Raw genomic sequence first — 25,687 nt, 5'->3', positions numbered from 1 at the left:
CATATGCACCACAGATGTGAAAGGGTAGAAAATAATTTCCTGCTGATAATGAACTTGCTTCCCAATTGGCTAATGGACACTTTTCGTAAATTAAAGGAAGCCAACCATCTTAGTAGTGTGTCACAGCGATTGGCCACTGGGAGACTCTGTGGGACATCAGGAGAGTTCTTAGAGGGCCTGGATATAATTGCTTGGAGAGTTGCTGGAGATTTCCTTAATCAGAATGGAAATAAGGATATGCTGAGGCCTTAGAAGTATGGTACTTAAGGGGAAAAAATCCACAGCCTGTCTCACAGCTGTTGGTGGGTAGAGGGGAGGGCAAGCAGACATTGTGCAACTGGTTGGGTTTTTGGTTTTTTTCTTCTTCTTCTTCTCCTTACCTCTATAGATTTATAGTGTTTTCCACTCCGAGACCTCCTTGTCTGCACTGAGATGGCTGACACAGAGACTGACCAGGGACTGAACAAGAAATTAAACTTCTCCTTTTGTGAAGAAGATACTGAGAGTGAAGGGCAGATGACTGCACAAGACATCGGAGGGGCCCAGAACCAAAAGCCTGGGAGGGAAGAAAGTGAGGAGTTGGAGGGTCCGATGCCTCCTACCAGAGATGAACTTCATACTTCTCTGAGCAGAGACAAGGAAAGTCCAGGTCCTGATCTTTGGAAATCAGTTTCAGGCCTTCCCAAATGCCCAGAGACACCAATATTATACAGCAAGAGCAAGCTGCCAGTCCCTACCAACTTCTCCACTCCCAAAGTGAGTAAACCCTGGAGAGGAGGGACCAGGTCTCTGGGATCTGTTCTCCTAAGGGTCAGCTGATGGGAGAAGAGGGTTTTGTCATTTACATATATGCAATGAACTTGCCTTACAGACTAGATATATCTTCAATTCCCTATTTGTTAGTGGAAATGAAGGCTAGTTTAAAGTCATGATGAAACAGAACGAAGTGTCTACCTGCTTGTTTCCCTCAACCAGTAACTATTTGGTATTGGCTGCACATATATCTTAGTTGAAAAGATCTTAAAGTATATTGGAACTTCAAGAAATGCAGAAGTCCAGGCATCCTGTGTACTTTGCTTATAAGAAAACCAATTTCCATGAGTCTGACCTCAGCTACTGTTAGGGAAAAGACCAGATACCTAATCTTTTTTATTCAGTCTACTTTCCTTTCCATTATGCTAGGTGGCTGTGTTTCTGGGTAATTGTTTACTAATATTTTCTAATAGAAATGATCACCATCAGCACACACTCATATCTGCTGTTGCTGTTCTCCCCAGCACAGAGTCCCCTCTGCTTTTGGCCAAGTGCAGTACTGGCACCTCTAATATACTTAAACAAAGCAGCACTTCTTTAAGAATTTAAAGAGGGGGCTGGAGAGATGGCTCAGTGGTTAAGAGCACTGACTGCTCTTCCAGAAGTCCTGAGTTCAAATCCCAGCAACCACATGGTGGCTCACAATCATCTGTAATAAGATCTGATGCCCTCTTCTGGTGTGTCTGAAGACAGCTACAGTGTACTTATATATAATAAATAAATAAATCTTTTTTAAAAAGAATTTAAAGTGTCAGCAATTAAGCACTGGTTGCTTATAGTTCACATATTACTTTACTTATGCTGCACTGCATTGCTCGTTTATTGAGGCCAAGGCTTGGGGATGGCTCCATGTAGCAGATTCTGATGCCATGGTGTATGGTTCCCTAGGGTGAATAGTAGCTCAACTCTCTGCCAGCTCAGCTTGAGGTGCTTAAGATCATTATAATATGTGTGATCCTGCCCACAGACAGTCTCTGTCAGCAGGGCTCTGGAGTGCCTGCTGAGAGCCATAGTATGTCTGACAGGGAATCCTAGGCTTCTTGTCTGAACTATAGATGAAGAGGTTTTGGTGTCCATCAGAAGGTATTTCAGTGTTCTAATACCAACCAAATGATTAACCCCCTTCTCCTTCCTCCTCTTCTTCCTCTTCTTTCTCTTCCCCCTCCTCCTCCTTCTTAAGAATCCACTGTGGGTTATTAACACAGGACACAATCTCCGTTTCCAATCAGTTTACAGTTTATCAGGAGATGGGCAGGGTGGTATTTGAAAGTTTTCTGTGCAGACTGACTCAGTGGGATGATGAGGAAAGATGGAAAGGTGAGGGAGCAAGTAAACAGCAATGAGAGTTGGCAGAATGTTGATAGATGATGGAGAATGGGCTTTGAGTGGAAGTATGCAGGCAGGACATGTGATATGCTTGCATATGCATTTCATTCATAACATCATCCACAACATGCTCTGTGTTAGCAGACCCTCTGCTAGAAGACATCATTTAATTTCCTCAGCAAGTGCCCCCAATTAGAAATCAACCAAAGCAGTAATAAATGCTGAGATAATGCGATGTGGAAGAATAGCAGGGTATGGGGAACAGTAACTGGGAATTAAATTTCACAACAGTGGGGAAGGTTTGTTAAAGGAAGTACTAGCTGAGAAAATACTTAAGTATGAACTGGAGTTAGGCAAGTAAAGAAGGGAAGGAGACCCTCAAAGGACGAGACATCCATGAAGGGAAGCTGTGTTATATTTAGTGGAGCAGAAGTCTCTGTAAAAGAGAGGCAGGGTAGGCAGGAAAGAACCTTCTAGTTTGAAAGTGTTGAATTAACCATTCAATGGCTTTGAGAAGGGATATTTTTAAAAAGTCAGGGTTTTATGTACAGAGTGGACTAGACCAGAAAAAAGTTTTGATATGGAGGAGTACTCACAAGGATTTTGTTGGGAGCAGAAAAAGGCCTGAATGAGGAGAGGGGTGAACAGGCCTCAGGTTGAGAGATGTTTGGGAACTAGCAATAACTTGATGGAGGTGTAGCAGAGAAAAGAGAGATCTAAGATGATGGTGAGCCTTCTTGCTTGATTGAATAGGTGGAATCTTGAATTAAGATGGGAGACACTGAGGATATGCAAGTTTGGGGGAATAAGTCGAATAAATAAATGGCTAAGTAGGACAAAGGGAAAACAACTGAAGCCAGGATCCCCTTTTGGCCATCTGTGGCATTTAGGAAACCAGTGAAGGCATTGGTGGGGATTAGGTCACGTGTTTCGAGTACTGGTATGAGAAGAGAGTTGCTATAGTTAGAGATCTTCAATTATGCCAAGATGAGGAACAGGTAGAGAAGAGAGCATGGAGAGGTAGGTGGAAATACAACAGGGAAAAATCCCTACTCCACAATGATACATTTGAACCAGGATGAGAGCAGACCATGGTGACAGATCAGGGTGGCAGCTAGTGGAGCTTTGCTGAAGACATTGCTGCTGATGCACAGGAAAGGAAAGTTGGCTTCTTGCAGCTTTTTTCCAAGAGGTGCAAACAAGAATCACTGAATACTAGAAAACCATCTTTAGACAGTATTGCAACGTTATAGATTCTAGATTCCAACACTTATTTGATCTCTGAGTTAGCAAATTCCAAATAATATAACTCCATCTTGATAGGAGGCTGCCTTCTTACTATCTTCGGAAGTCAAGGAGCTGCCCCCACATCTCCCTTAGTCATCCATCCAGAGTTTTCACTAGGCATTCATCTACACTCCTTTCTACTGCTTTTTAGTCTGCTGTACTTCCAAGCAAAGCTTTTTTTCATAACGGATATTAACAGTACCTTCCACTATATCACAAGAGGAGATTACAAATCCCATTGGCTGACATCTGCCATGATATGAAATTTCCCATGTTTTTATCTGAAAATTTCATAGGCTCTTTTTATTTTTTCTTAAAATATGGCAAAAGAATTCTTTGCAGCACTACAGATATGCAGAACTACACCCTCCAGGTCATGTGTGAAGGATTCATTTTACTTGGCATTAGAAAACAACATTTCTTGATCTAATGGTCGAGTATAACCCTGAGTTTTTTTCCCAAAATCATACTGGTAATGGAGACACATCATTATGTACTATAGTTTTTGCTTATTTTAAAACCACAGTCCTTTTCCATGATAAACTCACCAGAAAACAATAACTTTGTCACTGTGGGTTTTGAACACAGTCCTGGGATTATTCACTCTGAACTCTAAGAGAAATGCCAGACCTCTATATAAAGTCCTTGACTATGCTAATAGCATATTTTCTTCACCTATAAAACATATGCAAATTTGTATGCTCCACAGCATTGTTCATTTCTGCTCATCTCAATCATTTAGTAAACATTAAATCTAACAGTTTGAAGACTCACATTACTTAATGAGTCAGATGATGGTTTGGCTTCTGATTTTACAGTGAAAAGTCATAGGCAGAGCCCATCAAAATGGTAGGGTTCCTTAATAGCAACCCCAAGCACAATGAACATACTGTAAAGTTCCATCTTGACCATATGTTTGCTACTGTGTGCTTGCAGAACTACAGCATGGGTGCTTCTCCAGATCCTGACACTTAGGTCTAAGGGATCCTGATCTTTCAGAATACTTTGTCTTTGAACTTGGCAGTTGGTTAAACCCTGGTTAAGTCTAGATTCAGTTGGATTAGTAAGTCTTCATTGTAGGATATATTGGTGGCTGGTTATAGCCACATCAAAGCCCTGAAATCTTGCATGATTATTTTAGACTATATCATTTTTAGAGCTATGGTTGTTTAATGATCCACTCAGCCTAGTGTAAAACAGTTTTGGAGGGCTTTATCATCTGCATGGATACATGGAGTGGTTTTCTTCTATTTCCTGGCATATTTACCCATTCTTGGGGCTAATATACTTGAACTCCTCTACTGAGCTGAACCACCCTAGAATACCATTGAACTACTCTAGAATATATAGTCTAAGGGATGAGAGACCTTGTGCTTTTAAACATCTGCAACTATGTCTGCCACTCATGCTACACAGACATGATCGTTTATATTAAGTTATAGCTCTGTAAAATGCTGATGGTTGGGCTGCATTTAGTTAAAACTCTTTGTAATTCTTCTGCTCTTTCATTTCTACGTCTACCCTTTGGTTCCTGGGGCCACTGTTTTAATAGAGAATGACCTATTTCTTTCTTTGTTTATTTTTATAATCATTTTTCTTTGATTAAAAGTTTAACATGGTTACATTGTTTCCCTTTCCCATTCCTCCACCCCACCACCTCTGCACCTCCCTCTCCTGCCCCTTGCTCTCTCTCAAATTAATGGCTTCTGACCCCATTTTTCCTTACCGTAGGCAAAGAACTACAGGCAACTAAAAGATGCTGAAAAGATATGGTGTACCCCAGGGAATACCAAGTGGTCAACCTAAAATCATATACTACATACTAGTAACATTATAGGACTGGGCATGCTGTATTTATATATTTAGGAATGTATATATGTAGACTATTATTTTTAAATCCTTATTTCCCTTCATGGGGTTCTTCTCATTTTATGTGGTGTTTTGAGTAAATTTGAGAGCTCTGATTTTCATGTTTAGAAAGTCTATGAAATATAGCTCTTACAAAGTTATTAATTCAAACACACTGATGCACTGATTGACAAATGGTGTGCTCATTAAGAGCCAGACTGTATCCATTGTACCCATCAGTATCTAATCAAGCACCTGTCATCACGTAGGTACAAACACTGGGATTACTATTGAGACAGAGAGAGAATATCTAAGAACAGGAGGATGGGGGCATCTACAGAATCATTTTTGTCCACCTAGATGCAATGTCCTCATTTTTGAAAGCTAGGACTTAGAATTGGTTTCACAATTGGGAAAACTGCTTGGAAGAAGGGGTGGAGCTTAACAAAAGCACTGATTCTTGTGTGGATTCAAGAATGAGTCTAGAATTCTGTATGGGTAAAATAAGAGCACTAGGTATGGTGCAACTAGTTCTCATTGAGCCACACAGTCTTTTAGCAATGGCATCTGTTGGTCCACATATGAACTAGCTAGTTGATGTGAAACTTCCTTTTACTTCTTAAAGCCCTATTCTGACTTGCTGTTTGTCATCCTCACCTAGAATTTGCTGGGTCAGCCAGAGATTTCTCTGCTAGAGAAGCTCTCCTCCCGAAGCTCTAGACATATGAGGCTCACACCTGCTCCCCTTATGGATGAGAAGACCTCTTTGTCTCTGGTCAATATCAATCCGTTCACTCCGGAGACCTACAGAAAATTACTCCTTCAATCAAAGGGCAAGAGGAAGACCAGAGACTATCTGTAAGTGTACAGTTCTCTCAATTTCTGAGAACTCCTTTGGGCAAGTGCTTAGTTAAGAGTAAGGTTAGGAGTAAGAACTCCACTTGAATGAAGCTGAAGTACAAGCCCCTCATCCCTACAACAGTGTGCACACAGGACTCTGGCACCTTTCTATTCTGATGTGCACTGCAAGGAGCTTTTGGATAGGAGTTTGGCAGAACAAGAAATAGATCTGACTTTCAGTAGACAGCTGAATGTGCTAGAGACCAAAGTCCATGGATTTCTTTTAGTTACAATGAGACTAGCAAAGGCATTCGTATTTTAAACGGTATATTGCAGCTTTGAATTTGGCCTGTGATACCTGGTGATATTGGGAGCTACAGGGTGGTCGTTTGAACTTTTCTGTAGGTGATAGAAAATGGAATGAAGAGGGGGCAAAGATAGTGCTGCTTGCTTTCAAAGGCACTTAAAAAAAAGAAAAAAAGAAAAGTCAAAGCACCCTATTTCCCCCAATTGCCACAGAATGGTAAAAGTCACCTAAATAAGGGTTGCTTGTGTTACCTGGTGGCATTAACTACCTTTGTTACATTTCTCCCTCTGTATCTCTCTTTACTGTGTTCCTTTGTGTGTGTGTGTGTGTGTGTAAATGCACAGTCCCTGGCACATGACTGGAGGTTAGGGGACAACTTAGGGGAACCGTTCCTATTCGTCTACCATGTGGATCCCAGGGCTTGAACCCAGATCCACAGGCTTGTTGGCAAGTGCCTTGGCCTACTGAGTCATCTAACTTTTCTGTCCCAATTTGTGGATTATTTCTTTACTGGTTTACTTTGACATTTTGTTTTACACAATGGAAACAGTTCTAAAATAGGGAAGCCATTTATGTTCATACATACTCAGCAAAATAAATGCACAGCTCACTGTCTGAGCTTTGCAGAGCATTTAATGTACTGTGCTGTTTCTTTGGAATGTGTGGCTATGTACTATAAAGCTTTATGGCCAGACAAGGTTTTGCTCCATATAAGCATTCAATACCTAAACACAAGCCTATCCAATCTACTTTGGCTACTAAGAATCCTATTGGTGTTTCACTTGTTAGGCATCTTTATAAACCTTTGCAATATTACTACCCACTCAGCTCAGTGGAGGCAGCAGGAAAAGATAGATAATTTGGATTAATGAAGAGATACTGCAGTGGCACCATTTAGTGCTCAGGACAGGATAACCTCCCATCTTCACTGTGTTGTCACTTTAAGAAGTATCAGGGTAATGCCAGTGCCTGGCAAACACAGAAGTGGACGCTCACAGTCATGAGTTTCTCCCCTGTACTCCTCTAAAAGAAAACTGTCTGGTGTGCCCACTGAAATCTTCTCTAAAGACCCAGAAAATGACTCACACAAAGGAGAATGTTTGTCAATCATTTCTTATTATAAAATAATTGGAAACCTCTTGGGCAAATTTATTTCTGCTATACTCAATTTCTGTCTGCGTACTGAATTCAAAGTTGGGTTCTAGGGAGGCCAGTGTTAACAGGAGAGCATATTGTGGCTATAAATCAAAAAATGGCTTGAGGTCAGACTTGGTTTCAAATCCAAGTTTTTTTGTGAATTGAGGAACACAGTATGGTTTCACATCTCAGCTTTGGCTGGTTCCTTTTGGAGGATAACAGCACCTACCGTCTCTTCTGTTTTCTCCCTTGTTTGTTTGGGTTTTTTGTTTGTTTTGTTTTTTGAGACAGGGTTTCTCCATATAGCCCTGGCTGTCCTGGAACTCACTTTGTAGACAAGGCTGGCCTCGAACTCAGAAATCCCAAGTGCTAGGATTAAAGGTGTGCACCACTACGCCCAGCTTTGTTTCCAGTTCTTAGCACAGGGGTTCTCAACTTGTGGGTCATATGACCCTTTCATAGGGATCACATAACAGATATCTTTCATATCAGATATTTACATTATGATTCATAATAGTATAAAAATTAAAGTTATGGAGTAGCCATTAAAATAATTTTTATGAGAGCTGGAGAAATGGCTCTGAGATTAAGAGCGCTTGCTGCTCTTGCAGAAGACCTGGGGTTCCATTCCCAGGACCTGCATGGTAGCTCACAAAACCATCAGAAACTTCAGTGTCAGGGTATCCAACATCCTCTTCTGGCCTAACGAGTACCAGGAAATCATGTGGTACACAAACATATTCAGGCAAAATATTCATACATATAAATAAAACAAATCAGGTTTTTTTTAAAGATTTATTTACTTTATTTTATGTATGAGTACACTGTAGCTGTACAGATGTTTGTGAGCCTTCATGTGGTTGTTGGGCCCCGCTTGCTCAGGCTCAAAGATTTATTTATTATTATACATAAGTACACTGTAGCTGTCTTCAGACATACCAGAAGAGGGCATCAGATCTTATTTATGGGTGGTTGTGAACCACCATGTGGTTGCTGGGATTTGAACTCAGGACCTTGGGAAGAGCAGTCAATGCTCTTACCTGCTGAGCCATCTCACCAGCCCCAGGTTTTTTTTTTTAAAAGAAAATGATTTTATGGTTGAGGGTCACCACAGCATGAGGAACTGTGTTAAAAGTCACAGCGTCAGGAAGGCTGAGAACCACTGTCTTAATATGGGTCATCTACTTGCCTGAAATCTCCATTTCTTTCCTCATTCAGTTCCCATTCCTTCTTGGGTCTTAGCTTACATATTGTCTTCTGGAGCCTTTCCCCTCACGAGATACCCACATACCTAGGTGCAGTTCATGGTGTCTCCTGATGCCCCATTCTTATCCTGCATTATTTCTATTCCCTAATGTAAAGTGGAGAGGGAAGGAATTATTTGCTTACATCAGCAGAATGTATCACACCAGCCTCAGTGTCAATTAATTTCCAATCACCCTTGCTCTACCCTTTTTCTTTTTTAGTGAGGAAACTGGAGAAGAGGAAAGCAAATCAGTACAGTGGCTGCCTGCTAAGGTGAGCGTGGTCTCTTGGTCCAACTGTTACAACAGACATCTCATTCTATTCATTCTGCCTGCCTCTCTCTGCTGTTTCTCTTGCTCTCTATCTCTCTGCTTCCTACCCCTTTCCATATGTGAATCTGCATGTCCTTACGTGTGGTGTGTTGAATGGATGCATAGATTTAAGATCAACAAGGGTGGTAAACAATCCCTATAGAAAGCAAAATAGAATAGCCAGAAGCTGGAAAGAACCCAGATGTCCCTCAACAGAAGAATGGATACAGAAAATGTGGTACATTTACACAATGGAGTACTACTCAGGTATTAAAAACAATGAATTTATGAAATTCTTGGACAAATGGATGGATCTGGAGAATATTATCCTAAGTGAGGTAACCCAATAACAAAAGAAGTCATTAGATATGCACTCACTGATAAGTGGATATTATCCAAGAAACATAGAACACCCAAGATACAATTTGTAAAACACAAGAAAATCAAGAAGAGGGAAGACCAATGGGTGGATACTTTGTCCCTCCTTAGAATAGAGAACAAAATACTCATGAAAGGAGTTGCAGAGACAAAGTTTGTAGCTAAGACAAAAAGGATGGACTATCCAGAGATTACCCCACCTGGGGATCCATCCTATAATCAGCCACCAAACCCAGACACTATTGCATATGCCAGCAAGATTTTGATGAAGGGACCCTGTTATAACTGTCTTGTATGAGGCTATGCCAGTGCCTAGCAAATACAGAAGTGGATGCTCACAGTCATCTATAAGATGGAACACAGGGCCCCCAATGGAGAAGATAGAGAAAGCACCCAAGGAGCTGAAGGGGTCTGCAGCCCTATAGGTGGAACAACAATATGAACTAACCAGTACCCCCAGAGCTCGTGTCTCTAGCTGCATATGTAGCAGAAGATGGCGTAGTTGGCCACCACTGGGAAGAGAAGCCCTTTGGTATTGCAAACTTTATATGCCGCAGTACAGGGGAATGCCAGGGCCAAGAAGTGGGAGTGGGTGGGTAGGAGAGCAGGGCAGGGGGAGGGTATAGGGAACTTTCGGGATAGCATTTGAAATTTGAAATGTATATAAAGAAAATATCTAGTAAAATTTTTTTAAAAAGAAAGCAAAATAGAACAGATGTATGTGTACAGATAATACTAGGCAAAGAAAAGAACTAGTGTATAATTCTCTAAAAACAGGGGGATGGGGTCTGGGTGAGAGGGTGGGTTGGGTGGGTGAGTGGCTGGAAGAGGGCTAGCATGTTTGAGCTAAAAAGAGGGTGGCCAGAGCACTCAATTGCTAAGAAGGCTTTGCGTCTGTTTTCAGAGAGTTTAACTCTCTCACAGCAAACAACTAGGGTTTTAATTCTGTGGATCATTTTGCAAAAGTGTTATTACTAGAATAGTTGGAAAGAGAGTTGGTAGTGGAGGCAAATCCCAATATGGAAGAATCAGAGATTAGGATTGCTTAAGGGCAAAGAAAATTACAGGTCTTGCTGATAAGGACTGATTGGAATTGCATGTAAAAATCATCTAGGAATAGCTGTGTTCTTTCTTTTCTTTCTTTCTTTCTTTTTAATTTGCTAAAGTTAGATGAAAATCATTCTTGGTAATTGGGACATTAAAAAAAGATGACACTGAAGAGATAAATCATCTTAAATTTATGTATAGTTATAGATATTTTGATCATAATAATAGACTGTAAAATTCCCAAGTGTTGACATTATACTACGATAACTGTGATATATTGATATATATAACACATATCAACATACATAAACACAAATACAATGATATGTTATAAAAATGCTGTATATTGTGACATATTAATGTACTTGAGGAGTCATTGCTATGAATTTCATGTTATAAACAGAAACCGCTGCGTTGAGTGATTTTCCTGAGTTGATTTACTAGCCGACACTACCAGCTGGCCACTAGGGGGAGTTATTTCTGAGCTCATGTGACGGATTAATTCATTCAACAATTTTGTTTCCCAGAATAAGACGTCTGTGAAAACAAATTGAAATAAGAAAATCTACTCAACACGAGGTGCAAATACAGCATTCAGGCCTTGGAACATGCTTCACCTGTTTCTTGTTAGTCCTCTAGCTGAGGACAGTAGCTCTGGCTTTCAGAAGCTTGAGTTTCAGAAGGTGATGGGTCTCCCCCATCAGAACAGTCTGACCAGATGGAGGAAAGAACATTAAAAAAAAAAAAAAGTGATCAGGGGCAGCACTGACTTGTAAGTAAGGCTACAAAGGACATATGTATGGCCAGCCATTGGAAAACTCTTCTGCTATGAACCCATTGCCTTTCCTCACATTTTAAAAAGCAATTTAGGAAATGCAATATAGCTCTATTTTATTGCTCACAGTATATAGGAAGAGTTATTCTCTCTCTTCTCTTTAAATATTTTAGAGAAGTATTCTACAAGAAACTAATATGGCTTCCCGCTATGAAAAAGAATTCTTCGAGGTAGAAAAAATTGGGGTTGGAGAATTTGGGACAGTCTACAAGTGCATTAAGAGGCTGGATGGATGCATTTATGCAATAAAGCGCTCTGCAAAGTCCTTTTCAGGATTGTCAAATGAGTGAGTACCTTTGAAAAGTATTGGATGAACAGGCTTGGATTTGGTAATTTATTGATTCTCCAAGTAGTTTTTAAAAGAACACCAGTATCAATGAATACACACCATTTGCTTGTTTTTAAATGTATCCTTACCATTGGCTGTCATTTTATATTCATAGCTTTACCAAGTTGTCCAGAACACCAATTGCATTTCCTAAGAGAGAACATGATGATTTCAGATCATGTTGTTGTTTGTAGTTATAGGGTCTCACCATGTAACTTTTGCTAGCCTAGAACCCGCTAGTAAAGCAGGTTGGCCTTGACCTCAGAGATCTGTTTGTCTCCACTGGCATTAAAAGCATGTACTACCCAACCAGCATGCTGCTGCTGTTTTAATTTCTTGGCTTTTCTGTCTACTGGTCTTACTGCCATTCTAATGAATTGAATTATGGAATGGTCTCCTGGTACCTATTTAAGTTCATCTGAAATATTGTCGGCAGGAAATCCTCTCAAGTCTTTTAACTCTGTTTTGTACCCTTTTAGCTTACTCTCTGCAACTGTGATAAAAAGCTACTTGAGGAGAAAAGGGTTTATTTAATGTTTTGCTTCCTGGTCCCAGTCCATTGTGGAAAGGAAGTCAGGGCAGGAACTCAAATAGGAACAGAGACAAAAACTATAGAGGGACACTGCTTACTGGCCTGCTCCCTAGCTCATGCTGAGCCTGCTTCTTACGCTTGTCTAAAGTTGGAACCTCCTACACTGGGCTGGGCACTCTCACACCAAATATTAAGCAAGACAATCTCTTGTAGACATGGCTATAGGCCCATCCGATTTACACAATCCCTCACTTGACATTTCCTCTTCCTACGTGGCTCCAGTTTGAATCAAGTTGACAATAAAACTAACCAGAACATGTACTACTAATTAATTCATTAGTAAAGATTGATACTGTATGCAAAGGAAAAGCTATTAGTAATGTTTATATCTAACATCTAGAACTAACTGTCCAGTTCCCCCTTGATCATTAGGAAAACCAGCATTTTCTGATTGAATCAATGCTTTCGTGAACTCCTTTCATTTATACTGACCATGTGAAAGCCAGAAATTACAGTCTTTTTGTTTTTATATTGATATCAATCAAGAACAGAGTTTGCTTTTCTTTTGCACAATGCATCTCCTTCCCAAAACTTTCCCCATGACCTCATCTGATTGAGTTAATAATACTATAATGACTATGTAGCCTTTAGAGAGAATATAGGCCCATACAAATATCCACAATCAAGTGTGTGATGGCTTTCTTGTTATACCTATTAAGGCCTTTTCACTGTTTTACAGTAGTATAAGACCTAAAGCATATGTGCTATTGAGACAGTAAGCACACGAAGCACCACTATATATGCCATGTTCAATGTATAAAACATGGACTTTGGTACCAGGTTGACCAAGGTTCTGTTCTTAGAGCTACTATTACCAGTTTCACCTTGGGCCAGTCACTCTCACCATATTTTCCAATGTATCTTTCAAGAATCTATAAAGACTGAATAGATAAAATACTAAGCATGCAACAGGCCCTAGAAAAATATTTTATTTGTAATGCCTCTCATGTTTCCCTTTTAAGAAAACATTTTAATGTATATTATTTCAATTAATTTTCCAAATGCTTTTCTGTCCCCTGGGAGATTGGATTTGCATGAAGTTTATGCTCATGCAGTGCTTGGCCATCATCCCCATGTGGTACGCTACTATTCATCATGGATAGAAAACGATCATGTGGTCATTCAAAATGAATACTGCAATGGTAAGTATGTGGACTCATACAAAGGATGAACTTTTTAAATCTTCAGATATAAATGTGCCTCCTGACAGTTTAAGGTTTTACATATAAGTCCTACTGAACATGTTTGTGCCTGGAAGCAGAGATTAAGAATGGAATTGAAGAGTAGTTGAGTGTGTGTTATACAAAGCTAGTGTAGCTGATATAAAAGCCACTTAGGGATACCCAGGTTGGAATAAAGGTTTCTAGTTATAGTTGGTTTGGTAAAAACTGCCAATTCTGCCTATTTTACTATGGACTTCTGAGTAAAGGGGTCCTTCATGTCTCTTGCTGCTTCAGATCTTTGAGCCTAATTGTCCTCACCACAGGTATGAGGTGGGTGCTGTGACCAAACTCGGTAGGTTTTTTTTGTTTATTTGTTTGTTTTGTTTCTAATAAATTGAGTAATATCTGCACTGATTTTAGGGGTAACAATACATATTCTGATTGGAGAATATTTGAAAATCCTCCTCCCCAGAGCCATCCTTACTGTCTCTAATAGTGTAGTGTGCCTTCCAGTACTTTTGGTGCAAACCCACAGGCCCTCATAGAGTGGTCCAGCCTGGCTTTGGCATGTAGTGACCCGTGACAGAGCTTCTCCGTTAAGGAATGAGTGGATGAACTGGTAGGCGGTAACTAATGTCATGAAAGGTCAGGGAATGGCATGCACCCATACAAGACAGCACTGTGGCACTTCTCTTACTGTTTCCTTGTAGCTAACATTTCCCTTTGGCCTTAACCTCTAGTTCTTTTTATCTTCCCTCTAAACCCACGCCACCCTCTCCTTTTGTTCTAATAGTCCTCTGGGAGGTGGAGTCCTTTGTACGTATGATTGAGACCTTTCTTAATCATCTTTCCTTTCCAACTCCTTTTTCTAGGAGGAAAATTGGTTTGATTTCCATGATTTAGTCTTGCTACTAGCACAAAGTATGAAATAGAAAAAATTAACTCACAAAGTAAAATGTTAATATGATGCAGAGCCAAATGAAAAGCTCTAAGAATTTCAAAACCAGAAAGACAAGGAAATTGTTCTTATTATAATCATCCTTTACTTCATTTGGGCATTTGAATACCTCTCTATAGCTGATAGTCTACTAAACTCTAGCTAGAGAAATAGATGGATATGTCCTTCAAAGTGCCTTGCTCTACTCTTTCTGTTAGAAGAACTACATAACAGAAATCTGGTGCAAAGCTATCTGGTACAATCATAGATAAGGAAGCAGTCAGAGAAATATGATGGGGTACTCAAAGGGGCCTAGTTATTAAAACTGGAAAGACCTGGTTTTATAGCCCAACTCTGATGTTCACCAGCTATATAATTAATTACTGGAATGTCACTCAAAATTAGTACATAAATGGATGGTAGTATTTATTACAGAATTGATTTGGCATCTAACAATAACATTTGCCAAATATTAGCATATGCTAATAAAAATAGAGTAGCCCCAAATTTCATAAAGAAGGCAAGACTTGAATTAGATTTGCAGAAGAATTACTATAGTTCAGGAAATCAGAGGGAAGACATCCAATTGATGGGGCATCAGGCAGGCTAAAGGTAAAGTACGGAGAGTGCTCTGACCTGACAAAGTAGGAAAACCACTATGTAGCAATTCCCATAGTAGGAAATATTATCAGCAAGATAAAAGGTAGGGATACTATCCAGGACTTTAAAGTCCAGTCAGTGTTGTCAGACTAGATGTGGTAGGTTACAGGTTGCAGGGAATTCTTGCTTCATCATCCTGGCCCATTGCCCTCACAGAGTGCTCACTCATTGATGTGTAACTGATTTCGAAATTTAATTCTTACATGTGGAGCCTGTCCAAGTCCTCATTCTTCTTCCCTCCTCAGCTTCACCCCCGAAGTTTCCTTCCTTCTTATTTCCATCTTTTCATCCCAGGGCTTCCCACACTCATCTCCTAGCCCACCAATGCAGCCAGACTGGGGCCTGTACAGTTGTGAGGTAGTCGTGTGATTTAGAGTCTTACAAATGTATATTAGATGCCTATTACTAGAGACCCACTGCCATATAATTTCCCCTGTTGTCCCTCTTCAGCCTGAGCCAATCAGATGTCCTCTTTTTCCTGATCTTTGTCAAAATGCCTTGAGAGGCACTTCAGGATCAGTCTAGACAACTAAAAGGTCTCCAATAGATTCAACAGCCCCCAGGAGTTCAACTGATTCTGGGTCAGACTATTTTTCTCTCTGTAATGACAATATTTGTATCCCTGGTATCTTCTGCCATTGAAATTCCATAAAGCCAACCTCTGATTCTACTTATTTAAATAATGTGACACATCAGACGCACTCACAATTCTCACAGGATTTGTCTTGGACCGTGTTCTGACAGAGGTCCTTGCTTACTCATTTCCCTGTTGCCAGGGTAAACATCCAACTCGGAAACCTACGGCCTATACACCGGTTCTTTCAGAAGAGAAGCGAGCATTAGATGTGGCTCTTGCCTCTTAGGAGTACCCTGGCTGGGTGCAGCCTGGAGAGTTTTCCTGGGATGGAGCCCCCTCCTCTTTGTTGATCTGTAGTAGCTTCACCTACAGATCCAGTTCCACAGGCACTTCCTTTCTATTTTTAAAACAAAATTGAAAATGTTTGCTTTCCTTACAAGGAAGTGGAATTTTCTTACAGAATGTGAATATTTTAGCATGACAAACTGGCCTTTAAGGTTTGCAGGGACACTTTTTTTTTCTAAGTACAGACGTCTTTCAGACTTTATTATTTTAGATCTTTCTGTTAAACCAGGTACAGACTCAAATTTTGAGACCTTGTCAGTGAACTTGAATGAAAAGAAGTATTGAGAAACATTCTAACACCTGAGTGTGGGTGTTTAAGCCCAGGCATGGCGTGAACTCAGAACTTCAGTTTTATACTGATGACAAAGATAAATCAAGACAGTCTACAGACAGTGTGAAAATAGAGGATTCAGGCATAATAAGAGCTTTTAAAATTTCTGAGTCAACCTTTACATTTCTAATTTTATGATCTATCATTAATGAAATAAGGGTCACACTGAAGTTACTAATGTTCTATAATTATTAGTCTGACATTGACATAGGATTGATTATGAATCTAAAAACTACCCAAGTTGGCTTGATTGTCATGTGGTTAATAATTAAGTAAAATTCTTAAAATGTTAGGTAATCACATACCTGAGGCAGTAGGGCCACATACTGAGAAACTATAATTGTATTTTGCTTTCAAATTCCTGAAATCACAGCATCTATGGCTTCATTGTAGGGCTGATATTGAATGCTCTGCCCTGACCCTTAACAAATTGGATGTGTTCAAGTCTCTGATAATCATTTCCTGTGCATTTTCACACTTGTTTTGTTTATCTATTGTGGTGGTATCCACAATTTCTCCCCAGGTGGGAGCCTGCAAGCTGCTATATCTGAAAACACTGCGTCCAATAATCACTTCCAAGAGCCCAAACTCAAAGACATCCTTCTACAGATTTCCTTGGGACTTAAGTACATCCACAACTCTGGCATGGTACACCTGGACATCAAACCCAGTTAGTATTTTTCCATCTATATTCCTGCCATATTTTGTCTTTTATAGACCATCCTGAAAATCCACCCCTGTATACCTTCAATCTCAAAGACAGTACTGTCTATAAGAATCACTTTCTTCCATTTCTTTTCATAACAAATTCAAGTATCTTTAATTGTTATCTCCTTGAGCTAGGGTATACAAGGGGAAAAAAAGACAATTTTTCATGTAGAGCAAAAGTATTAAACTAGACATTTAATTTACCACATGTTGGCCATATTCTGATTGTGTTGTAACTAGTACTGTGCTTTTCTAAGTCATCTGTGCGCAGGGTGAACAGAGTGAGTGTGTTTATCACTTATGAAACCTAAGGAGAAGTTATTATTTTGTGGGTTTTGTTTATTTTGAGTCAGCATGTAACCATGCTCTCCAGAGGATGGGGATTGTATGAGGGTGGTTCATCTTAAACACATGTTAATCCATTACTGGCTGTTTTGATCCAATGTAAGAAGTTACAGAGCTGGGTATGTGTACCCAAGAGGTAGATGCAGAACAGTTTTTGTGTGTTCAAGACCATCTACATTATGAGTTTCAGGCTCCTCAGAAGTACACAGTGAGACAAAGACAGATGGAGAGGGAGAGAGGGAACAGGAAGGAGGGAGGGAGAAAGGGAAGGAGGGAGACCATGTAGAAAAAAAAATAAAATTAAAAGGTTAGTAGTTATTTTGCAACCATACCAAAGGAGAGAAGCTGGAATGTCATGGCCATGAAAGGCTGCTTTATGGGGTGGGAGCCCAGGAATCATTCCTTATGTGTACTCTATATTTTTTGAGGTAACATCTTCATTTGTCATAAGATGCAGAGTGACTCTCCTGTAGGCCCAGACGAGGCTGAAAGTGAAGCTGACTGGTTTCTCAATGCCAGTGTGATGTATAAAATTGGTGAGTCTTCTTTTCTATTCCATCAGTATATCACTTTATCAATAAACTGATAACTATATTTACTCCAACTCCAAGAAAGACATATTCGTAAAAACACCCTTTCTCTCTCTTTTAAAAGGTGACCTGGGCCACGCGACATCAATCAGCAAACCTAAAGTGGAAGAAGGAGATACTCGTTTCCTGGCTAATGAGATCTTGCAAGAGGTATAAATTAGGGAAACAGGGTGAGGGTGGGCTTGCTTTTTAATTTTAATTTTTTTTTGAGAGAGAATCTTGCTGTGTTATTCAATATGGCTGCTGCAAATCTGTTGTCCCCTTATCTTAGCTTCCCAAGTAGCTGGTGCTACAGCTGTTCAATGAATTCTATAATTAATTCAACTGTTTTTACTCTCAAATGAAGGCTCATGGTGCCCCAAATGAAGAGTATGCATTTGTAACTCAAATCGAAGTCTCATTTACATTCAGACCAAACACAGTAATGAAATTCCCAAAATGCATAGGAATGCTGTCTTCATCAACAATGAATCAATATTTACATAGTTCTTTCTAAAGATCCCTCACTGTTTCTAGTATTTCTTAGAATTCTTAGCCTCGTGGGTTGCATAGTAGGAAGGAAACCATCTCTTCATGGTCATCTTTGTCTTTATCATGTTACCTTCCTGATAGCCCACCAGCTCTTATCACTAAAATGACTGGTAGTCTCTTCCCATCATCTTGGCTTTCTGTTAAGTCTGACCTAGCTAGACTATAACTTCTTTCTGGGTAATACTTAGGGAAAAAAGTATTTTCTTGTGATCAGCTAATTATATATTCATGCCTCTTAGAATCTGACAGAAAAAAATGATGCAGACATCCTGCCATGGTCTCTTGGGGCACAGAAATATTGTTAAGGTTTGTTTGTTTCCTTTAGCTTCTCAGGCATAACCCAGCAACTACAGTAAATATAACTGTAGGTCCAGAAGCAGCTGAAAGCGATAGGCTCATAAGATTCAGACCTCTGCCAAGCACATTTTAGACTCACTATCTTTGGCAGACTAACTGGTCTTCCTGTCTTCTGTTTTGTAGAATTACCAATACCTTCCCAAAGCAGACATATTTGCCTTAGGATTAACAATTGCAGTGGCTGCAGGAGCAGAATCATTGCCCATCAATGGTGACATGTGGCATCATATCCGCAAAGGGAACTTCCCAGAGATTTTCCAAGAGCTCTCAGATGACTTTTATGGTCTACTCAAGGTGAAACATCTTCTGAGATGAAATGCAGATGAAATGTCAGTGAAGACAGGCATGGTGGTGGGGGGAAGGGGTTAGGTAAATATGAACTTGGTTGGGATCGTGCATGAACGAGAGGAGGAAGGATGTAGAAGTTCAGATAAGACAGAATGAAATTTCTTCGGAAAACTTAACTTCCATAATACACTGATGTGAACACTTTTTATTTGTTCTTCTTAATAACCCCATAGAATAGCAGGTGGCACATCTTTCTGCAGCAGAGGAGCTCTTGTATTCAGTTAATAATTTGCCATTCTAAATCAAACCTTGTCTTTCCCCTCCAACTTCAGAGTCTGCACTGTCGTCAATGACACAGTTTTCTAAAAGAATCACCTAAAGGGTGTCTTTAAAAGTGTAAGCAACTTAGCGTTAGAATAATGGTAGTCTGCATTTACTCAAGCGTTTCCCATAGCTGAAAATGGTAGAGACGTGCTGGGTAGACTTGGACAGTTTTTCTCAAGTGTTATTGAAGCATCAGAGAAAGTAGATGAAAGAGTATATCTTCTACTGAATTAAAAGGTTGAAAGCCAAATGGCTCTTCAGGCAACACATAAGAGACTTTTAAGTATTTTATGGTCACTAAGAGATTAACAACAACAACAACAAAAGTACAATGTAGTGGAAATCCACGTCATAGGTACAGACAACCAGTGTTACCAGACATGTTCCACTTTCTGTTCAAGGTAGAACAATGTTCCACTGAGGTCAAGCAGTTTTACAAAACCTACTGGTAGATATTGAGCTGAAGTGGCCTTGAATGGGAAGATAATTCCAGAATTAAAACTGTTTTCTTCAATGGTCCTAACTCTGTCTTCAGAACATGATCCACCCAGCTCCAAAGGAGAGACCATCTGCAGCAGCTCTGGCCAGAAGTCGAATTCTCTGGCCTTTCTTGGAGAAGACCGATGAACTCCAGAAACTACTGAATTTGGAGAAATCCAAGACAGCCATACTGAAAAGGTACAGTTGGTTGTTGGAGTCAAAAAAGGATCTGTTTGAACCACTCCCAGTGGTCTGACTGGACTAATGTGTCTTTATAGAGTCAAGCTTATTGCTTATTCTACATCATCAGACATAGGCTTTGCCCACAGGAAGCCTGGCAGTGTGCTTTATTTCTGGCATGGGATTCTGCAGCTCTGTGATTGGACAGCTTTGAAAGAATTCCAGGTAATGCAAAGGAAGCAAAAGGGAGGTATACAACACCAGCAATAAGCAAGTCCTTGGATTCTGAGGGACAGCAGGTATCAAAGTAACTGGTGATCACCTAAGCTAGTCTTAGCTAAATAGAGATCTGTTTTATGATACTTTGGTAAGTGGAGACCTACTTCAGAAAGCACCAAGTTGCAGAGACAGGAGGCAGGCATCCTATCCTGCTCACATGCTTAGAGGATTATATGTTTTCCCTAGAAAAGGCAATCTGATTCATCTCCCTTGGATGTAGGTTTGTATTCATTTGTTTATTTCTTCATTAGACAAATGGGAAATAGTGTGGGTGTGGTTGGAAGAGGTCAGACAATGATTTTTACATAAGCTTTTGAAGGAATTCTTAGTTTATTTTTGTATACGTGCACTATTGAAAATAAAAGGAAATGAAATATGGTCCTTTCTTAAAACTTGCTGAAATGTTCAATTTTGTTTAGCTACAAAGTCCATCCTAGAAGGACTAGCTTGAAAACCTGAACAGTCACCAAACTTATGTTTTGATTTTGAGCTGCAGAGACTCTCAGCCTTTAGTGAAGTAATTGGCTATTCCCAATAAACCACTTCATATTCTTTTGCTCTTTTTGAGTTTCTTTGTTTCAGGTAATAAACTACAACACACACACACACACACACACACACACACACATATATATATATATATATATATATATATATATTCACTCATAGGAATGTAAATTGTCCGTGAAGATGTGTACATACTCTGTGAGGCTAGGCTGGAGCTACAAGTGACTGCCATTGTTCAATACAAATGACAGTTGATGGGCACCCATCATATAGATGAGGCTAATGGCATCTTGAAGTTGTCTAGATCAAGGGGTAGTAAACTTGCTCTATAAAGGACTAGATATTTAGTAGTTCATGCTTTGAAGGATTTATGATTTCTGCTGAATTGATTCATCTCTGCCACTGGTGAATGAAAACAACCACTGAATATATATTTGTAATATGTATATAGCAGATACAAATGAGTAACTGTGTTTCAATAAGATCTGTAGTTTGTTGCCCCATGGTTCTTATATTTTGCCTAAAGAGTTGTTCACCTAGAATTCTAACTTTAAAGGTGATTTATGAACCATACATGTATCAACCTTTTAAATGATAGTAAAGATCATAAGAATTGATGGTGCCATTCTGCATACAGCTCAGGCTTGATCCTGTAAAACTGAAATAACAAGAGAAATTAGCTATGACTATAAATACTCCCTCTCACTAGGGAAGACTTTACCCATGCCTGTCTCCGTTGATTGCAGAGAACTGAAAAAAGCTCGGCATATCCAGACCCCTCAGAGAGACATCCACCATTGTTATTATCAGATCTACAAAGGCTCAAGACACCTACTGGTGGGAAGGAGGAGGAAGGCGCCCTCAAGCTTCACCTGTGGGACATCCTCCGTGTAGGAACTCACTCCTGGCCTTTTGCTACACAACACAGCCTTTTGAAAACGCTTACAGGATACAAAACTAAACCAGCTTGAATGTACAAAGATCTCAAAAGCCATCATGATGTGGCATCTATAGGCAAGATCACTGAGCTTCCAGGGTTTCTCCTTAGCAACGGTCTTGTGTATCGTAAGTACTGGAGTCTTCTTTTCCCTAATGATGTATTTCTAGAGTTGCTTACTAAAGACTCCTAATGAATCATCAGAAAACCTGGCTCTGAACTGAAAGGAGAAGCAGAAATGTGCTACTTTGGCCTATGGATTAAGAAGCTGCCTTTACTTATTCTTCACTGGGGTCCAAAGAACTTTCCCTGTACATAAAAAGGGATAAAATATGGCTTTAAGTGTCAGCTTCCAAGAGAATGTTGCCTGTATTTCAGAGTGCTTTCCAAGATCTGTCTGCTCCTCCAATCACCAGCTCCTTTGAGCAAAGAATTTGCCTACTATACTTTCTGAATGGAAGCAATCTCTTTTCTGATTTTGCATTATTAAATAAAAGACTATCATTGTGTGAAACAACTAGAGTAAGACTATAATTTGGATATTCCTGAGCTGCTTATTAATTTGTGAAACATAATCAGCAGAGGCAGAGGACCCAGGAAGGTTGGTGTACCTGTTCCCCGTGTGTTCCCCACGTCTTAGGTCTCTATGGCTGACTCCAATTGCTTTTCAGTTTTTGAACATCATATCATCATCTGGTTCTCTTCATTTTTTTTTTAACACCAGAACTCATCCTTTTGTTTTCTGTGCTTTTTAACATATTTTAATCCAAATCATTGTAAATAAAGATTTTTATCTTATCCAAAGACAAGCATGGGTAAAACATTATTTGCTCTGTGTACAAAGAATGTGAACTGAACGTTAGAGCTTCTTGTAATTATGAGGAAATGGGGATCATTAGTGGCATGTCTTTGTGTTAACACCATAAACCCAATGGCACAGGTACATCTATAATGACAATAAAATATTGGTCACAAATATATGCTTTTTACAGTCTTAATAAAGGCAACCTGTTAAAATTTTAATTAGAAATTAAGAAAATACCCTACTAACCACAAAGTATTTCTAAAGTTGCTTTCAAAAAAACCTTTAAGCCCTTAGCATAGTAGAAGGACTATAATCTCCTCATAGTCACTGTGAGGCTTTATGAAAAATGATTTGAAAGTGAGATTAGATTAGATTGATCTAAACTTGATTAGATTACATGGTGGTTTGAATATGCTTGGCCCAGGGAGTGGCACTATTAGGAGGTGTGGCCTTGTTGGAGGAAGTGTGTCATGGTAGGGGTGGGCAATGAGAGCCTCCTAACCACATGGGAGCCAGTCTTCTCCTAGAGGCTTTCAGATGAAGATATAAAACTCTCAGCTCTTCCCACACCATGCCTGTCCGGTTGCTGCTAAGCTCCCACCTTGATGATAATGGACTGAACCTCTGAACCTGTAAGCCAGCCCCAGTCAAATATTCTCTTTGTAAGAGTTGCCTTGGCCATTGTGTCTGTTTGTAGCAGTAAAACTCTAGGACGGACTATTCACAGGTGGTAGTGCTGGTTGGTTGGGTTTGTTGTTATTTTTTGTACCAATTTTCTATTTCCAAAACTTTCTCTTTATGATAAATTATTGCCATCCATAGCTGGAACTTTAACACACACACACACGCACACACACACACACACACACACACACACACACAGAGCGAGAGAGAGAGAGAGAGAGAGAGAGAGAGAGAGAGAGAGAGAGAGAGAGAGAGAGCCAAAGGTAACAATGTACTTTGCACTCCTGGGTATAGATAGTAATATGGTTCTCCTTCAGTCAGTTTGGAAAGGTTAAAATCTGTAGTTGTTGTTCCCAGATTATAAAAACCCCACAGAGACCACCAGGAATCACAACCCGCTGTAATCGCATGAGGGTCTTTACTCAAGCTCGAGCTGGGCCACCAACCTTCTTGATGGAACAGGAAAGAAAGTGAACCCCCAGGTCTAAGTGAAGGGGGTTTATAAAGGAAAAAAACACAAGCAGTGTTTCCAAGCCTTGGCTTGGAAAGGAGAGGGTAAAGGAATGCCGTCCATTTGTTCAGACAGCATGGCAGAACCGTGCAGCTGGAAAGGGACTTTTTGACCTGGGAGAAGTTACTTGTGCTATCAGAAGCTGGCGTAGTTTTACAACTGGCCACAGCTAGGGTTTGCTGCTTTTCCTCTGTTCCCAAGGCTGACATTTGCCACCCTCCCCCCGGGCATCAAGGGGAGAGAGTGCTAACTGCTCTGGCTCTGAGCAGGGTCAGGGGAGTGTAGGATGTGATGTGCAGGGTGTCTCTTCATAGTCTACTACTATTAGAGATTCAAGCTGAGCGCAGCTCTGGTGCCACAGCCTGCCATCACTTTTCACTGGGAAGGCTGTGTCCACAGGTGAACTACTTGATCACATCAGTCAGTCTCCCTCCTCCTGCCATTCTCTCTCCTGCTCTGCCTTAGTCACTGCTCTATTGCTGGAAGGAGACAGCATGACTGAGGCCAACTCTAATTTTTTTTTAAAGCATTTCCTAAGGGCTTGCTTATAGTTTTAGAGGTTAGTCCATTATCAGAACGGTGGGAAGCAGAGGGCGTGGCTCTGGGAGCAGTAGCTGAGAGCTTCCCATCCTGATCTGAAGGCAGCACACAGGTAGACACTAGGCCTGATGGAGGGTTTTAAACCTCAAAGCCCATTCCAAGTGACACATTTCTTCCAAGAAAACCACATGTATCCCAAAGAAGCCATCACATCTCTGAATCCTTCTGATTCCTCCCAAACTGATCCACTCCCTGGTAAACATTAAACATCCAAATATGAGTCTCTGGGGGCCTTCTCATTCAAACCACTACATGCCTTGTCTTCCCCTCTCTCTCTGTCTATGGAAAGGGTTCTGGGTTTCCCAATAATGGCATTGGAGCATATTATAGATTCTTGTATCTCTAACAAAACTTTTGAGCCTTTTTTTACCCCCAGTTAAAATTTTTTTTTGGTTCCTCAACATTTTGGCTTACTTGAATTTGAATATGCCAGAAATCATATTTCCACTCATGTTTTTGTGTTCCCCCATGAAATTTTTAGGTACACTGTAAGCTGTATGATCATAACAGGCTCTTTGTGTACTAGGAGCTAATCAATGGGGATGGCATACCTTCATGGTCATTTATATTACAATATGCAAAAGGGGGAGGGAGTAACTAGTTGAGGAGAACATTTTTAAAGTGTGTACAGGGCTGTATTTCAGGTTCTGGGGATATAGACAGCTGACCGAGGCTGAAGTGCCTGTTGCACTAAGAAGGAACATTACCAGAAGCAATTACAGTCTCTCCCTCACACTGTACAAGTACATATCCATTGTAACACCGTTTTCTTTGTTAAAAGGAAAATCATGAAGGAGCAGGACTTGCAGCTTCTTCCAGATAACCAGCCAAGGAAGGAGAATGTGCCAGTTCCTTTCTGGGTGGACAACAGGGCTCAGCCAAGACTCCCCATTCAGGGGTTCTTTATAAAACGTTAAGGCAGGGAGCTCTCAAGTTTCAGGGAAATGTCTATATTTTTCTTTAACCAACCTTCTCTACATTCTTCAAATAGAACAAAGGCAATACTGACGGGATAGTGAAGAATGGAACTGGCTATACATGAGCCAATAGATGTCTGCAATGGGGAAACAGAGTTAAGATTTACTCCACAGTTCAAGTCCAGGACCATTGAAACAAAGCTTGCAAGGTGCAGGCGGGGATTTCTCTCTGGAGGAAAAGGAGCAACTTTGTTTTTCCTTTGCCTTGTCTACAAAGCAGAAGTAGGGCTTGTAAAGAGGAAACCATTGAACTAATGTAGCAGGTGGGATGTCTTCT

The 25,687-nt window shown here is 40.2% G+C and overlaps 1 protein-coding gene across 1 annotated transcript; it reads left to right on the top strand.

Annotated features, from left to right (window-relative positions):
* The first annotated feature begins 432 nt into the window (after positions 1-432).
* Positions 433-23,134, top strand: Wee2 (WEE2 oocyte meiosis inhibiting kinase). Its single transcript, XM_021165612.2, has 11 exons — positions 433-756; positions 5,936-6,132; positions 9,025-9,076; positions 11,488-11,660; positions 13,318-13,436; positions 16,831-16,977; positions 17,789-17,896; positions 18,015-18,100; positions 18,962-19,132; positions 19,986-20,128; positions 21,643-23,134. The coding sequence occupies exons 1-11, from the start codon at positions 433-435 to the stop codon at positions 21,788-21,790; spliced, it is 1,668 nt and encodes a 555-aa protein (XP_021021271.1). The 3' UTR covers positions 21,791-23,134.
* Positions 23,135-25,687: the final 2,553 nt, after the last annotated feature.

This window comes from Mus caroli, unplaced genomic scaffold (assembly GCF_978045245.1).
Source record: "Mus caroli unplaced genomic scaffold, Mus_caroli_1 scaffold_7, whole genome shotgun sequence".
NCBI classification, from domain to species: Eukaryota; Metazoa; Chordata; class Mammalia; order Rodentia; family Muridae; genus Mus; species Mus caroli.
Note: the sequence above shows the minus strand (reverse complement) of the source record. Positions and strands in the feature narration are given on the sequence as shown.